This window comes from Phyllostomus hastatus, unplaced genomic scaffold (genome assembly GCF_019186645.2).
Source record: "Phyllostomus hastatus isolate PE091 unplaced genomic scaffold, TTU_PhHast_1.1 phas_contig_58, whole genome shotgun sequence".
NCBI lineage: Eukaryota > Metazoa > Chordata > Mammalia > Chiroptera > Phyllostomidae > Phyllostomus > Phyllostomus hastatus.
The window spans coordinates 3,646,901-3,664,784 of NW_025333916.1; the positions used below are offsets into that span (position 1 = coordinate 3,646,901).

General features: G+C 40.0%; 1 protein-coding gene across 2 annotated transcripts in view; it reads left to right on the forward strand.

Annotated features, from left to right (window-relative positions):
* LIX1 (limb and CNS expressed 1) overlaps positions 1–17,884 on the forward strand; it is a 50,792-nt gene that overhangs the window by 20,826 nt on the left and 12,082 nt on the right. For both annotated transcript variants that reach the window (XM_045848037.1, XM_045848038.1), the window contains 2 exons: positions 13,923–14,063; positions 16,381–16,476. In XM_045848037.1, coding sequence (XP_045703993.1) covers positions 13,923–14,063; positions 16,381–16,476 — 237 coding nt within the window. The remainder of the gene's footprint in view (positions 1–13,922; positions 14,064–16,380; positions 16,477–17,884) is intronic.

Below are 17,884 nucleotides of genomic sequence, written 5' to 3' on the forward strand. Positions count from 1 at the left end.
TTTATATTGAAATGGCCCACCAAATTCAAGCAGGATCATGACAGAAGAATCACTCAGCTCCATGGCTATGTAGGACTCAGGGACAGCACTCTGCTTAAAAGATGAGTTGAGGGGCTCTTTTTGATCTAGCATTTGTACATTGATCTCAGTGTTTGTTCTTTAACATAGATTTGATGTTTACCTATATGTAGGGTAGTTTGGGGAATTGATGAAATCAGGCAAAAAGTGAGGACTGAGTCAACAAACATGAAAAACACTTATTTGAAAAGATAAATAAGGGAGACAAATCTTTTGGTGTTTCTGAGTAAGAATAAAACTGACAAATATACTACAGTAAGCATGAGAAAGAGGATGCGATTATAGGAATGTGGTATTGGAATACTGCACTATTATACTCATCTCTTTAAAACATGAAAACTTAGATGATATTGATTATTTCCTGGGAGTTCTCTGTATTATCTTTGAAACTTTTCTGTAAATCAAAATGTATCATATTTTGCCCTATATATGATGCACCCACATTTTTGACCCAACTTTGAGGAAAAAAACCATTTGTTTTAATTTTTTAATTCAATTTTTTAGTTTGTATTTAGAAACAAAACTAATGATCATATTCCAGGGTATTATTTTACATACAGATATTGTTATTGCTTACGCTTTTAATGCATAAGCATGAGAATTAAAACATTCATATAGATACAGAATTAGTACTACCATGTATAATGCACATCCTTATTTTTCCTTCAAAATTTGGGCAAAAAAAGCACACATTATCCATGGCAAATATGGGTATTTCAAAATAAAAAGTTTTTTTAAAGGCTTAAAGGGCTCCCTGTTACCTTTTTATTATAGTCTAAATTTCTTATTCTGTCAATAAAGACTCTACAATTGGCCCTAACTTGTCCTTCCAGCTTTATCTCCCCAAATTTCTCTTCTGACACTCAGTGACTCATCGTAACTGCTCCTCATTCCTGCCAGGACCTCTTCCAGCCACTCACACACGCACTGTAACCTCCTCATGAAGCGCTGCTGCCGACTTCTCTCCACGTCTAAACCTTGCCCGTCTCCGAGGACTCCACTCAAATGTCACACTCTCCATGAATTCCCCTGAATTCCCTGCTAGATTTCTCAACTTCTGATTTCCCCAAGCAGTTAGTTATCTCAGTTTCTCTTCTAATTTTTTTGGTTTTGGTTTTGTTTTGCTTTTACCTTTTGCTACAGCTACTTATGTGCATGTTCTGTCTCTGTGATGAAATGTAAGTGCCTCAGGGACAGGGTCTGCACTCTTATATTGCTATGACTTTAAGCACTGTGCTTTGTATGTAGAAAGTGCCTAATAAATTTTGTTGAACGACTTACTAAGTGAATGAATGACAAATCCCAAGAATCAATGAGGTTTCTATTTGTCCACTTTTGTGTATAATCATTATTGATTGATATATAAAATAGCATACACTATTATATGCAGTATAACATATGAACTAAGATATTTCACCTAACTCTGCAAGACTGGGCTGAGAAGAAAAAGTCAGTAACACTAAAGTCAGCTCATCTTATTAGGTTCATATCTGTGACTAAAGTTTTGGAAGTGGATTAATTTGGAAGTGCTGATGTTAAAAACCTAATCCTCTCTCTATTTAATGTATACATTAGTAACTTTCCCTCCACCTTATACCCATGACCATGAATAACCAAGATTTGGCCATACTTCTACCCAAGTATGCATTAAATTTGTTCATATGTAAAAAGCACACATTATAATCTATCTAGAATATAATGCATTTGACAGATCAGTGAATGGTTCTACAGGATATGAGTCTAAGAAATTATAATGTTTTTGTTTTTGCTCCCTTGAGAACTGTGAATTTCCCAATTGTCTCATAAATTTCTACCCCAAATGAGAGGACTCCCTTAGGGAGTACATTAAACATCCTCTTTGTGGTCTTTAAAAAATAGAAAACAAAATGAAAAAAACAACTTTTCATCATGGAGGAGTCTTGATGATCTCTCTGATCGTCTCAGGGTCTCCTTTTCCTTATGTTGAAATCATCATATTTTAAGGTTCTCAGGAGTATTGTTAACATCCTTGCTTTAAAAGATCCAGAATTTCCTGAATCAAATATGTTTTGAAAATGTGTTTGGGTGATTGGCTGCCAAATCTGGCTCCTTAACCCATTTGGCCCTCCAAAATATGATTTGAGAAAAGATAACCAGGAAGGAAAATAAAGAAAGAAAATTTCCCCTAAAGCAATGTCCTTGCACTTTTTTTTGTCAGTTCAGAAACCACCTTAAATGCTATTTTCACCATATAACATTTCATCATGTTTTTGCCAGCAGTTGGCCTGTGAGAGCCTACATGTTCATTCCTGCAATGCCTTTCACGTAATCAAATGTCACCCTTGTGCACTGCAAATCATTTCACGATGGATTATTAATGCCAAGACCATGTGCTGAGACATGGAGAAACCATTATGCCAGCAGTAGCCTTCTTACTGAGGCGTGGACGTCACTTCCAACGGTGCCAAGTAATTGAAAATATTTGAAGTGTAGTGCAGAACTGGATTGCAGGATTAATCCCTCTAGTTTCATGAAAACTGTACGAGATTATGCTCATTCATTCTTTAAAAAAGTGGCATTCAGACTGCACTTTAGTTTTCTGATTCATCAAAGGAAAGCAGTCATAGGCTCAGATGGACACGAACCTCTGGTTTGAGGAGAAGAAACCTCCTACTGAAGTAAAGAGGAAACTGTGTCCAAGAAGGCTAATGAAAGAATTCTCAGTTAGGCTTGACACCACAACCCCCCAAAATACAGAGAGCCGGAGGGAAAGAAAACAGCCATAATCCTGTCTTTAACCCACTCCTTCATAAACTACCATAGTAGAGGAAAAGAGAAGTGAAAGTGTGATTTATTTTTAATTTCTAAAGAATGAACAAAATGATATGTTAATACAAAATTATGTTTTTAGAAAGTTATATTGAAATTCATTGATACTTACAGTGTCTTTTATAAAAAGAAACCATCCTCTAATATTAGAGGCATTAAGTAGGAATTCATGCATTTTGGATTATTTTTTATGCCATTTTCATCTAGGCAGTTAATCTTTCCCTAGCCACATGTCATGACCGTGAATACTGGCAGTAATTTCCATTTGTTACAATAAGAACTACACAAGGGCCATCAGACCCACCTCTGGCTTCCGTCTTGATAAACTCAGAAGGAAAGCTGCTCATCGTTTCAGCGGCTGTTTTTGTTTCCAAATCCAAAATGGGTACTTAATTGAGTGTTTTATCTTATTTTAAATTTTGATGAAAAGGTTTGTGATTCAAGCTTTATTTTCAAGCCAGTGACATGGTCTTCCATACAGTCTGCTAGAATGATTTGGATTAATGAATTTTATTCTTATTGGGAATAAAAAGCAGAAATTCCTTTGGGTATAGTACTAGACCAGGCAATTATTTATGTGCCTGAGTTATGGGTGAATGAAGAATGTATCCCTTGGCTAAAGCATTGATGTGCTGGCTCAATTTATTTGAAGTGTAGGACATATTCATTGGGGTATCATATCTTTTTCACAAGCATTTTGCTGTTGTTAAAATCGCTTCACAATAATAAATACAGGTGTTAAACACTAAGTCCAGGTACTTAAGCTGTTTGTATAACTCCAGGCGCCACATGAAACCGAGATATGTAGTATTTCCACAGGCAAGCTGCTGGTTGGCTTTGTGCTGGCGTTGCATAACAGGACCACACAGCCGGGGCACGCGGTGTGGAACACTCGCAGCAGAGGAGGGTCTTCCAAGGCTCTGTTTCTAAAGGGCGTTTAATTTTTGTGCCACTTAGTTTACAAACCAAAGCCTTTGCCTACAAAGGTACCTAGAAAAACTTTTTTTAAGACAAATACTAGCTGATGGGGTGCTTAATTTTGTTTAGTTATGTAATACTATAAGCTCACTTCACCTATATTATCAGATATAAAACACATATTTCATACTTTCTTGTACTGAATGATTCTTCTCAAAGTCCAGGGAATAAAAGTATATTTAAATCACAACAAGCTAAATTGATAAAATTAAGTTTTTCCCAGCTGACTTGACTTAATGGAATTGTAATGCTCCCTTTTTACCGATTATTAAATAAAGCCTAATCTTCACATTCCATGCCTCAAACAGGGAGTTAGTTTCTGCCATAGAATCGAGACTGTAGACCCTCACTAATGCTGTTATGTATTTATGTATGTATGTATTTATTTATTTATTTATTTATTACTGATGCTGTTTTAATGTCCAGTGTTTCTATTTGGAATCAGCCATGACCTCTTTTGCCTGTCTCTGGAGTTGTATACATGACTTGGATGCACGGCACACTATATGCAATGTACCTTAACTTCTAAAAGAGATATTTCTTGGTAGAAATCTCCACAGGAAAGCATCCCATTTTGTAACTAATGAGACCCCAAGATAGGAAGATTAGTTATAACCCCTTTCCATTGAAAGTCATACATCAGCTGATGATAAAACTGCAATGCCTTGCCCATGAAACTGGGAGTGCATGCTGTTTTAGTGAGACCATACACTATTTCTCTGGAGCTTCAATCTGTATCTTTTCTTACCAAACAAAATAAATAAAGGTGCTCGGCCTCCAAATTGAAGAGCAGAGTGTAGGGAAAGAAACACTTGGGAAAGGCCTTCATAGAAAATAAAGGCTTGGGTCTTACCCCACAGGAGTCCCCCAGCCCCTAGCTGATGAGCTTTAGGAAGATGCTCCCCATCTCAGGAGTTGCTGAGTGAGGAAGAAAGGCTGACTCCATCCTTCCCCAGCCCCCCTTCATCCTGCTCAAGTGCAATCAGAGCCAAGTCCCTTTACATCAAAGCAACTATAAAAATAAACCAAAACTTTGAGCCCTGATCAATTCATCTTGTCTTCACCTTACCTTGAAAAAAGAAAAGGAAGAAGAGAAAAAAGGGAAAAGAAAAAACCTCGAGGAGCAAAACACAACATGGTTTTGTAATAGTTACCAGGGACCTTGGTCTAGGTATGTGTGTAGAATAGCATTTGTGGCAGAGGTAAATGAGGAGGAGGCCAGGTGGTTTATATTATAAAAATAACATTCTGACCCACCATGTGCATGAAACGTTTCTTTCACTTGACAGGAACTGGTGAGTTTTCTCTGAAAATTGGACTCCCAGACCATTCCCTTCCCCCATTCCTAGCCAAGACCCCCATTCCCAGCACGCACAGAGCTCCAAATTGTTCCCAACATATTTGCAGCCAGCCTGACCTACGGAGAGAGAGACACAGTATTAACTTGGGTGACTGGGTTTCAACCGTTGCCCTTTTTCACATCACCATCTGGAAGGGGAAAAAATGTTAATGTATCCACAATTAGATAAATTGGAACACATGTAAATGTTCATGCTTAAACCAGGGCAGTCAAGGTCTTAAAGAACTGAAAGGGGGACAATTAGCAGCGGGGCCTGGTTTTGTGGTGTTCTTTGTGCTGATGGCTTGCTGTCACGATGAAACCAAGGTGTTGGTGACACTGACCAGACCTGGCAGGCCATACACACAAATTCTGCAAGTCAAGTCACTTGCCGAGATTTAGACTCCACGTCACAAAGGGAAAATGTTCTCAACCACCTGAATGAAGACTTGACAGCCTAAAGGATTTGGGCAAGAATTCTCACAGAGTCAGTTTATTTGGTTTTGCCACTTGAAAAGTCCCAGCTCAGGAAATCCCATTGGGTACCATGTGCTATTGAGCTGCATGCATGCTGCCTCAATAACAGTGACCTGTCCTTGAATCCAGGAAGGACATCTCAGCTTTGAGTTCCCATGCAGATACAATCTGTCACATTTACTATTACTTTACTATTCTTGCTCAAAAACCTCACTCCGTATAGACCATTTTTCAACTCCTTGGTGCTCTTGGTAGGCACCGAGTAAAGTGTTCCTGACCTCATTTTATATGTCTTGAACCTGTAGACCTATTTTTTCTTGATGTCTTTAAAATACAAGTAAGAATAGGTTCTAAGAAGTCTGTTGTATGGAGAAGTCTGTTTAAAATGGAGAGATGTTATTGTATCGATGTCTTTCCATGTGCTTTCCTAAAGAAAGCCCTAGAGTTGGGATGTATCTACAGTAAAATCTTGGGGTCCAGAAACAGCTACTGCACCCATGTATCCTACCTACTTTCTAACACAATGCACAGGAAAAAAATGTTAATCAAATAAGGGCCACCAGGAGTGTAATTGTTCAGAGTAGAAATTGTGTCAGCCTGGCTACAAGGTTTTCCTATGAACAGTAACACACTTATCAATAAAGTATTTAAGTAAATACTTTAGTATTTACTTATTAAAGTAAAATAATTAACAATAAAACTACTTTCTCATAGGCATTTCTATTTTTATGACATGTACATGACTACTGAAATTTTATTTCAATTAACTTAAGAACTCCTATACATACTAAAAAATTAACTAGCCACTATTCTATTTTGGGACAGACTACTGGCCAAAATTAACCTCAGTTGATTAATTTTTTGTTGCCTAGTGTGACCCTTTGGAAAATTATCACTGAAGAAATAAAAACTGCTGAGCAAAAGAAGAAAATTGAAACCTCCCTTAGTTAAATCAGCAGTGTCTATATAATATACTTCCTGAGGGCCCAATTTTAGAACTGTCATAAAGGAATTTTTTTTCAGCTTGAACACTGCTTTTCTTGAGGAATTTCCTTGTGAGAAATTAGCATTTTTGATGTTAGCAGGAGTGGATTTACCATTGTGATATGGTGATTTACAGTAAGAAATTTTTATACTTGTTCTTTATCCTGATTCCCAGCACAAAGTTCCTAAATCCTTGGAATTTCCCAAATGATAAGAGTGATAAAGATATCTTTTGTTATCCATAACAAAACCCTTTTCTACCACACTTGAATTTGTGTCAGTAAGGTGACTTTTGGAAAGTCCCTAAAGGTGAGGACTAGTGGCTAGGACAATCAACCATGTGACTAAACGATTTGAACTTTTGGCCCCACCTTCTGACCTCCTAGGAGAGGAAAGGGGCTGATGCTTGCCGTAATCACCAATGGCCAAGGATTTAATCATTCATGCCTACATCTTGCCTCCATAAATATCCAGAATGGTGGGACTGGCAGAGCTTCTAGGCTGGTGTATATCTGTAGCACTGGGAGGGTGGTGGGCCTAGAGAGGGCAGGGGATCTCTGAGCCCCTTCCCACCTTGTGAATCTCTTCCTCTGGAGGTACCTGTTTTAGTAAATCAGTGATCTAGTAAGTACATTGTTCTGAGTACTATGAGCCATTCCAGCAATGGCTGGAGGAATGGGTCAGGAGAGCCTCTCCTTTATAGCTGGTTGCTCAGAAACAACTAACAACCTGGATGTGCCATTGGTGTCTGAAGTGGGGGCAGTATTGCAGGACAAAGCTATTAATCAGAGGTAGTTGATGCTACCTACAGGTGATCATGTCCAAATTGAGTTCATTTATTGGATATCCCATCAAAGAAGTGGGTTTTCCCCAACATTTGGTGACCATAGTATTAGAATGCAGAGTGTTGTAGCACAATAGAGAAGAGAGCTTTCCTTCTCCACCATGAAGCCAGTGAAGCCCCTGCATAGGCTCCTTCCGAATAACAGTGTCAATGTTTTTATCTGTAATTTCATATCATTTTTTTAAACAAAGTTTCCCAAATTTTGTAAACTTCAGATCCCACAAAACCTGATTCTATCCCTGGCAAAGTAGATGTGGGACACTCAGTGAAGCTAGAGCAACATTCTTCTAAAATAGTCCTGGGTTCACCTGGCCTCAAAAGCAGCTTTTAAGCTTGTTAAAATGCAGGACCTCCCACCTCCCACCATCCATCTGAAGAGACCCTGATTCAGTAGGGAATGTGCATGTTTAACAACCTCCACAGGTGATCGTACTATGCACACTAAAGTTTTTGAGCTATTGTATCAGAATCCTGGCCTATGCTTAGCAATGATCTTCATAGTGTGCCCTATGGGCTCCCAGTAGCTTGTTGGTGATCTAACACTCAAAATAAAATACAGACCAGAATGAGCATGAGCTGGTCTTGAGAGAATTTCTTATTAAGTGCATCTTGGGAAGTTTAATTCAAATAGCGTTTAATTTTGACGAGTTATCTTTTTTCTTTTTTCTTTTTTTTTAGCAATCTTATTCGATAAAGTCCCAAATTCTCATGACTCACATTTAATCAAGGGGTCACTTCCAGACAGCACAAAAAACTTCCTACGGAAGACAACATTTGGTCTTCTGGTCTAGACATAGTTGGCCTTTCTCTCTCTGTTTCTCTTCTAAGTCTAGGTGGAGAAAAGCATCAAATGGGCATTAGGAAGAAAAAGGATATGACAATTATTGTGAGCACATTTCCCTCCTCACTGAGCACAGTTTCTTCTAAAGGAAGCTGAGTTCCATGCCAGGTGGGAAGAGATGTTCTTGGAGTCTTATGTTCAAGTGACCCACAGAATATCAAAATTGGAGTTTTGGCTAAAGTACTATACTGATTTCAGAATTCTGTGAGGCTTTAGCCAAATTGTATATCCTCTCTATTCCAAGGTGACTGACCATTTCTGTGACAAACAGAAAATAGTGTAATGTTTAATAATCTGTAGACTCTCAAGTCAGTTAGATCTGGAGCTGAATCTTGTTTTGGTCACTTTTTAAGTTGTATGACCTTGGGAAATGTAATCTCTGTTTCCTCAACTGCAAAATAAAGCCAGCCTCACTATACTGTAGTAATAACTTAATGGGACAATAAACATAAAGTGCTTAACTCAGCAGCAAGGATTACTATTATCAGGCTCTCCATCAAGGGTGAGCTGAGAGAAGTCCTACTTACCTTATTCGTGCAAAGCCTTTGTATTTGTTACCTATGGCTGGATAACAAATTGCCTCAGAGCTAAATTATCATCTGATTTCCAAGGCTCAAGAATCTGGAAGCAGCTTAGTTGGGGGATTCCAGCTCAGGGTGTCCTGGAGTTGCAGTCATCTGAGAGCTTGATCCAGGCTGGAGGGTCAGTTTCCAATCTCCCTCCAGGGCCTCTTGGTGGAAGGCATTAGTGCTTTACCGCATGTGCCCTGCTGTAGGACTGCTCACTCACAGAAGCTAACTTTTCCCTGAACAAGTGAGCCAAGAGAGAAGACAAGTGTGATCAAGACAGAAGCCACAGTGTCTTTTATAACTGAATATCAAAAGTGGCACACCATAACTTCTGCCATGTTCTGCTGGTGACACAGATCAGCCCTGGCACAGTGTGAGAGGGGACAGCCCAGGGGTGTGGATGCCGGGAGGTGGAGTTCGCTGGGGCTTGCTCAGAGGCTGGCTGCTATTGCCTTCATGTCATTTTCCTTAATGATGCCACAGACGCTCTTTTTTTCCTTATTTTTTGCTTTAATTTTAGATTAGAGTCAGGAGGCTTTGGAGTAAGTATGTTGGTTTATAATCTAGCAGCAATGAAAGGCATCTGAGCATCAAGATAAATGTCTGAGTGGAGCCTGCCAGCCTCATGAGAAGCATGTGGTTCCACATGCCTAAGAAATCCACCGCTGACTTTCGTAGACTCTTGACTAGTAAATATTCCAGCTCTGCACTTTCAAAGTGCAAAGGACAGAAGCTGTCTCTTTATATTAAGTAAGAATGGTTAGCAGATATGGCATGGTTTACAAATCTGTATTTATGATTGAGGTTTGGCTGAAAAACAGCAAGAATCAACCATACAGGCTGGGAAGTCTAATTCTCGCAGGAAGTTGCTTTGAAATAACCCCATACTTCACTCACTCTCCAGCCGATGTCTTTGATGACTGGTTTGGACACATCAATAAAACGTTCTGTCACTTATTATATTTTATTTTCTTGCAGCGTTTCCCACTGTTTGATGGTAACTCGAACAGTTCCTGTTCTCACAGCAGAAGCCATGCTCTGATTTAGATTTGCCAAGCAGATTGCTTTTGGCTAAATTTCTTTCCCAAGCACAGGTCCTTATGGTTTGAGAGGTCCCATTAAAGATCCCTAAAGAAAAATATGCAGCCTTCACTGGCCTGGATTCGTAGCTCCAAATTTTAGGAGAAAGCAGCTGGTTAACATTATGAACATTTTGAAGTACTTGTCTTTCAGAAATGCAAAGTACAATAGTAAGAAAAGCCCTTTGATGGCCCAGAATTTATTTTATGTACTTATTAATTGGTACACTTTCTCCCCCATTTTAACCAGAGATTCTGTGCATTGCAACAATAAAGTAAGTAAAGACATGTGTCTGCTTTAACATCTTGATATCAGTCAGGTCTCCATAGTCCATTTTCAGGCTTTCTGTTCCTGCAGCCCGGCAGCACTTTGATCTCAGAGGCAGTGCCATTTGGTTATAAGTGTATGTGGTGCCTTTGATCTAGTACTTAGCTGGTCTCTATTTAAAATAGATAGCTTCTTTTATCTAAGTAGTGTTTACTAGGTCTCTCTCTATGAAAGATGGTGCAAAATGCTATTATTTAGATAGAAAGTTATATAAAGTGTCTCAAGAGTGCCCAGATCTGAATCTAATTCTCTAAATTTTAAAACCCCTATAGGTTTCTTATAGATTTGGTAAAGCAAATTCCTATTAAAATGAGCTGCTCCTATAGATGTCAAATAATAGTTGCAAAAACTTTGTTAGCTTTTTAATGAGGAAGTGATTTGCTAAAGAATAATAAATGTATCCTATACTCAGGCAAAAATAATAATCTCAGAGTATCTGAGCTTAATGTCCAATTATATACTGAAATTCATGTATTAATGTATTTTCTATATTACTGGGTTATGCATACTATACAGGACATATTTAAAAGGGGCTTTTCAAAAACAATAAATGTATACCTTTAATTCTTCTTTATAAGGATTATTTGAGCATTTTAGCAAGTGCATTAGTGACTTGTGTTTGAATCTCCTAGGCTGCATTTAGTTATTCATTCAATGAACCATACTGCAGGTGCAGAGACACAAAGATGATAGTCACAGACCCTGACACCAGGTTGCTCACAGCCTGTAGTTGGGGACAAAGCACTAGCAGACAGTTATGTGACAGTGTGGTGAATGCCTCTCATGGACAGTGGTCATCCCAGCTGGCCTTGGGAGTGATCAGGGAAGGCTTTCTAAAGAGGGGGCACCCAAGCATCAGTGAAATACTGCCAACTCAGGACTCAATGTGCCATCATCTCCCAGCCAAGTCCATAATGTAGAGCCAACCCCTCTGCCCAGGCACCACCCCGCACACTTCACAGTTTAATGCAGGCACCTACACCTTTGGAGAGGTCTGAACCTTGAATAGCTTTGCTTGCTGCCAAAAGCTACCACAAAGCCTTCTTGCTTGTCACTCCACACCAAGGAAAAAAAGCCCCAAACTGCTTTTCACCTACATTTTAGATCTGTAGCTCAATTCTTTATTTCAGAGAGATATTAGAAATTTCTTTGTGTTGTAAGTTAAAGTAGCTGGATTTTTTTTTTGGCACGAAAGTGACTATTTATTGTATTTTTTCCATTATCATTTATCTCCCATACCATCTTCTACCTCCACCCACCCCCCTCCACTGCAATCACTACATTATTGTCTGTGTCCATGAGTTCTTTCTTTCTTTTTCTTTTTTGATTGATTGTTCTGTTTTATTAGGGTACTGACACATTTCTTTTCCTTGGTTTCATGTCCCTACCATTTCATAAGTCTTGTCATTACTTCGTCTGCAGTACTAACTGCAAGTACTAACAGTGCGTATGCACTTGCTGGCACTGACCCCCAGAGGCGGCACTCTGGAAGATACTCAAGGACAATGTAGGGCCCATCCCAGGCCTGGAGGTTGGGACAGGGGCAGGAGAAAGTAATCTGTAGTCAAGTGCAACATCTTTACAATAGTAGTCACAACTGTTCTAGGAAGGTCTTGTGGGGAAACCAGAGGGGCCAGGGCCTCACCTCAGGACACTCATACTGGGTTTGTGGAGATGGACAGGAGAGGCTGGCCTCCGGATGACACAATGCTGTGAGTTTGGAGTGTCCCTGGTCAGTGCGAGATGGTCGATGTTTGGCAGATGAGGTAGAGGCAGCGTGTGCTAAAAGCAACCTGTGGGGGTTTGGCTTTTCTCCCACTGGTGCTGCCAAGGCACTGAGGCTGCGAAACTGCAAAATGAAGTGGGATCTTTGGTACTTTCCCTGTTTCTTCACATCAGTCACCAAGCACTACTGATTCTGAGAATCATGCATTTTAGATATCAGGAGGCTTCAACATCAGAGAGGCTAGTCTCCCCATTTATCCAGTAAGGAAATACACCCCAAATTCAGGCATCCCACATGTCATAGTCACTAAGTAGCAGAGCCAGGGGTGCCTGGCCACCCTGTGGACCAGGACCTGGGCCTGGGCTTCTCTTCCTGGCGTTTCCCTCTAGGAGTCTTGGAGTAGGGTTTAGGACCCTGGACAGTTCACAGAAGCTGTGGGAGAGAGGCCACCATACTCTGGGACCCTCCAACAGGAGTAAGCTCCGAGACAGTGCTGTTCTCATAGGGCTTCATCCCTCTATCTGGACTTCCAGGGTCCACACCAGTCCAGAACTAGAATAGGAGTTGTAGCTGGTAAGTACAGAGACAGAGGGAACAGAAAAGAATCAGGATACAGCCCTTGCCAGCCTCAGTTCATTAGAGTGTCATCCCGATACACCAAGATTGAGGGTTACAGCTCCAGTCAGGGCACAAACAAGAATAAACCAATGAATACATAACTAAGTGAACAACAAGTCAATGTTTCTCTCTCTCCCCTCCCTGCCTCTCTCTTTAAAATCAATAAATTTTTAATTTCTTTTTAAAGAATCAGCATACATTGAGCAGACTCATGTGAGGCATGGGAAAGCCAGGCTGGGAAGAAGGAGAGCAATATTACATTTGGGAAAAATTAATTTTTTTACAAGTTACTAATCATACACTGCCTCTGGCTGCTAACTTTGGGAAGGTCAAATGGAGCCCGTCCCATCCAAACTACATAGACTGAAACCAAGGTGGAAAAGTGGTCCCCAAGAAAATCAGGGCATTGTTATTAGAAGGAGGTGGAAGATAAGTGCTGGAAAAGCAAAAATAATAGATTTTGATAGCAGTCTCCTTACCTAACCTGGAAGTAAATATATATATATATATATATATATTTATATACTCTGTGAGTATATAAACACTGTGAGTATATAAACTGAGATTAAACACTCTGTGTTTATATTAAACACTCTGTGAGAACATTCCAGTCATATATATGACTGGAATGTTCTCACAGAGTGTTTAGATAGAGCATATTTGCACTGCTTTATCTATATTAACTATTTGAGGCTATCCTCAAACCTTTTATGGAGGGGCTACTATTACTCCCATTTACAGAGGAGGAAACTGAGTCACAGAAAGACTAACTTGCCCAAGGTCTTTCAGCTAGTAAGTGCCAGAGCTGGAATCTGAAGCTAAGCAGCTTCTGACTCCAGAACCTGTAAACGTATTTTCCACTTTCCTTCTTTCTTTACATTTTTTCCTCTGAAAAAAAGAAAAAGAAAAATTTGAGGAAGGCCCTGATAGTGAATGTAATCACCTGGCACACACTAGTAGCCATTATTACTTTTGTGATTATTTATCAGCAGAGTATGTAATCTCTGACGCATAGTAACTATTCAATGACTATGAAATAAGACAAAAAGCATTTGAAGCCCAACCAACACATTTGCATGGAATCTAGGCCTGAAAGAAAATCTGTATGATCTTCAGGGCATTAGCAATATGTATGAAAGAATAGGAACAGACAGTAAATGTATGAATAGAAATGTCTAGAGACCCATTGAGGTAGGGACAATATGGTGAATGGTAAATCTTTCAATGAACCCTATTCTCCTTCCCTTCTCAAGTGCTGCTTAAGTAGAGCTGAAGCCAGACGGGATGCAGCTAAAGTGGCCCTAATCAACTCTCTCTTCAATGAGCTTCCCTCACGAAGGATCACCAAGGAATTCATTATGGAGAGTGTGCAGGAAGCAGTCGCCTCCACTAGCGTGAGTACCCACCAAGGGAGGGAGGAGCTGGCTGCACCAGGAATCCTGAGGCATTCGAATCATGCGAGATGCTACAGTGAGCACATTCTTTAAGAATTGTGCCAATTTAATTTTTAACCCATTGAATCATTAATTTTCAGCATAAAGAACACTTGATTGGAAAGCACAAAATTGGAGCTGGCTCCCTATTCTTCATCTCAGTAATATTCTTTAACTCCCCTGGATCACAATTAATTAAGCTTTCAATCAAGGTAGATAATTTGATCCACCTTGATTTCCTTATTTGAATGTTTGCTGTTTGAGGAGCATTGATTTGTTTTAGGGCCTGAGACCATGTGCAATGGAACACTGCTTTAATCTAAAGGCAAACTAGCTCATTTCCCCTTAAATTTAACTAATCTTACAAATTGTCTGAAGTGCTTATTAAAAGTGCAGCCACCATGGATGGTTGCAACCTGTATTTTTATGGAATTGCTGACCGCTTAGGTATGGGAAAGCTGGGTGCCCCAGATTTGTTAACTATTAGAATTATCATGCCTAATCAGTTACTTCTTTCAGAGGGCTTTGAAAATTTTTGTAATGGATATAACTAAATGCGAAATACTTTAAGAGCAAAAACCTCTGTCTTAGAAATTTAAATAGCATGTTTTCTCAACAATTCAGGAGCGTATGATTTGCCCATGAATTATTTGGAGTCCTGATCCTTGTTACCTCCACGCCGTAAGCCTCCAGGAAGCCTTGGATCCCTGCTGTGGCGGGTATCTCTTCCTGTACAACTTCCCAGGGCAGGAACAGGGCATTACCAAAGGGATCAGCGGACTCCTGGTTTGTCTTTAGCATAGATGAACCGAATCTAAGATTTTCATGGTCTGATTCCCTTAGTCTGATTGTAAAGGCTTGGTTATTCTGGAGAAGCTATTGATAATGAGAGAGACATTATCACACTCACAGTTATCCCCTCATACATGCTCTTATCACACAGAAGAGAGATAAGGAAAGGGGCAAAGTGGTTGACTGGGCTTGGAGAAGTCAGGAGTTCTGTTCTATATCTTCTCTGAGGATGAAAGGAAGCCTTTGTTTTGCTACCTTGTAAATTTCAACTGCCTTTGAGGAAGAGAAGTTAGGAAAATGATGCCGATTTCTGTGTGTGGAATTTATTCAGGAGCAGGGAGGGGCTGTCAGTGTAAAGGTAATTTATCATTTTTTCATGGAAATTTCTAAGGAAAGAGAATATATAAGGTTTGCAGACTTCTGGATGAATTTCCTCTGGGATATTTAAAGAGCCAACATAAATATTTCAGCAGCAGTTTGTTAATGTTATTGCATTCAAAAGCTATAAATCTGCTGCTATCTGATGCTGGCAGTCATATGTTCAGTCTCACAAAGCCATTGCCCACCTTCTCAGGAATCCAAGACCATGGGATATTGAAGGGCGGCCCAGAACTGATGTTAGCTTTTTTATTGCCACTCCCTCTAACTAAATTGAAGGAGAATGTCATTTCTACTCATCACCCACCCACCTTGTTCGCTAAAAATTAAGTGATCTAGAAGTGAAAATGTAAACCAAGACCCATGTCTGTAGGCCACACACCAGCTTATTTTAAAAGTTCCCATTAAGAATTATGGCAGTAAAATATGAACGGTCCACACAACTGGAGAACTCTGTCCCTGTCAGTTATATAATCTTGCCTGGTTATCATCGGAATCAGAGCAAGGTCATCATTTCAGGAGTTTAATAACTCATGAAGGCAATGCTCAGAGGACAGCCACTCATACATTAATACCACCATCAACAAAAACCCTGTGCAAGCCTGGCTGCTGTAGCTCAGTGGTGTGAGTGCGGGCTGTGAACCAAAGGGTCACCAGTTCAATTCCCGGGCAGGGAACATGCCTGGGTTGAGGTCCAGGTCCCTGGTAAGGGCCATGTGAGAGGCAACCACACATTGATGTTGCCCTCCCTCTTTCTCCCTCCCTTCCCTTTTCTCTAAAAATAAATAAATAAAACCTTAAAACAACAACCCTGTGCAAAGATACAGGAATTTCTGCTTTGGGACAATTATTCTTTTAGTGAATAGACATAATCAGTTAACATTCTGACCAAATACCAGATTCAACTTTATTATAAAACCCTCTTTCCCCCGAGTCATGGTGAGATTCAGGATTTTATCCCAAATCAGCTGGAGACTTGGCAGTAGAGTGCACATCTGGAGGGTCAGGACAACAACAGGAGGGTCCCTGTGGGGCCACAGCTGTCATTTGTGATCACCCAAAGAAGAGGAGGCAATCCATAACATTTCCCTTTTCTGCTCCCTCCAAGGGCACCCTGGATGATGCGGACGACCCCAGCACCAGCGTTGGAGCCTACCACTACATGTTGGAGTCGAACATGGGGAAGACCATGCTGGAATTTCAGGTGCCTGACTTCCTGCCACTTGTTTATTTTGCTGCACCATCTAAAAGCCTGGGAGAATGTCACTCTCTTCACTGACATCTCCTGTTCCCTAGATCGACTTTTTCTGTTTGCTTCGGACGTTTTACTGTAACCCTCCTAAAGTCCAGCAGGCAGCTCCATCTTTGCTAGGCCTCGTGGGCTAAAACAAACATGCAAACAAGGCACTGTTTTTGCTTTCTTAAAGGGAATTAAAAGACCCATGTCTAAGAAGTAAGCAGGGATCACCCCTGACTTAGGAGTCTGTAACATTTCACCTGCTTTTCAGTACAAAGTTCCCCCTTTCCTCAAGTCAGGAAGTTTGAAGTGTTGGTTGTGACCATTTGATTCTTAATTTTCAGAAATCATAGGGGAAGATTCCCGCAATGTATATTAGACAGTGCTCCCCTTAGTTCTGGCATTTTTATTAAATACAATCTGCCACTTCCTATCATTAACAAAACAAAAAGATTTAGCAAGCTATAACCCTTTTTTGTCTGTTCAGACATGTGATAATAGAGTTGATGAACTACATTATCTATTATTTCCAAATTAATTAATTGTATCAATAACAACAACAATAAGAACAACAATAGCTGATACTTATTGGATGCTTACTTTGGCACTATGCTAAACATTTAACAAATACTGTCATAACTTAACCTTCAAAATAAACATATAAGTATTATCCCCATGTCTTTCTGAAAGAAGTGGACCCTATAGCTTAGCGAACGGCAGAGCCAGAGTTCACACCCAGGCAATCTGATTTCTGAGCTCACACCCTCAGCTGTTATTCCATACTGGGCTGGGCAGATGAAAATTCAGTTGTAAGTAAGCATGAAATGTTTGTCCTCTAAAAAACTAAACTTGAATGCAATTGAACATACCCCCAGTATTTCTATTTTTTTTAGGTTAGGTTCTAAGAAGGAATCAGAGATACAGTGTTTTATGGACAAAAAAATATGTTTATCATGAAATAATTTACAATGGTGTTATAGCTGAGCCCCGGGGCCACAAACTTTCAAATATTTTCTTTGATACCTTTCAAACTGTTTTCCCGCCTACAGAGGCATAGTCACTTCTCAGGTGAGTATGTCCTTCCCGCCCATTTCTCACAACAGTGTATTTCCTCATCAGTGCCTTGTTTGAACGAAGCAATAGTCTTTCTTCACCTTGTCCTATGGAGACCTCGGTCACCCAGTTAGTTTTTTGTTTGTTGATTTTGTTTTGTTTTGTTGTTTTTTAAGTGGCCGTGATCTTATGGATCTTTGATGTTGCTTTTCTTGGTTTGGAGGAGAGCAGGTGCCCTTACAGCCTACCCTCTGGAGCAGACCAGGGCACGCATCAGCGCGGTGGTGCTGAGCCCAGGCTTTGGAGGGGGCTGGTCCCTTTC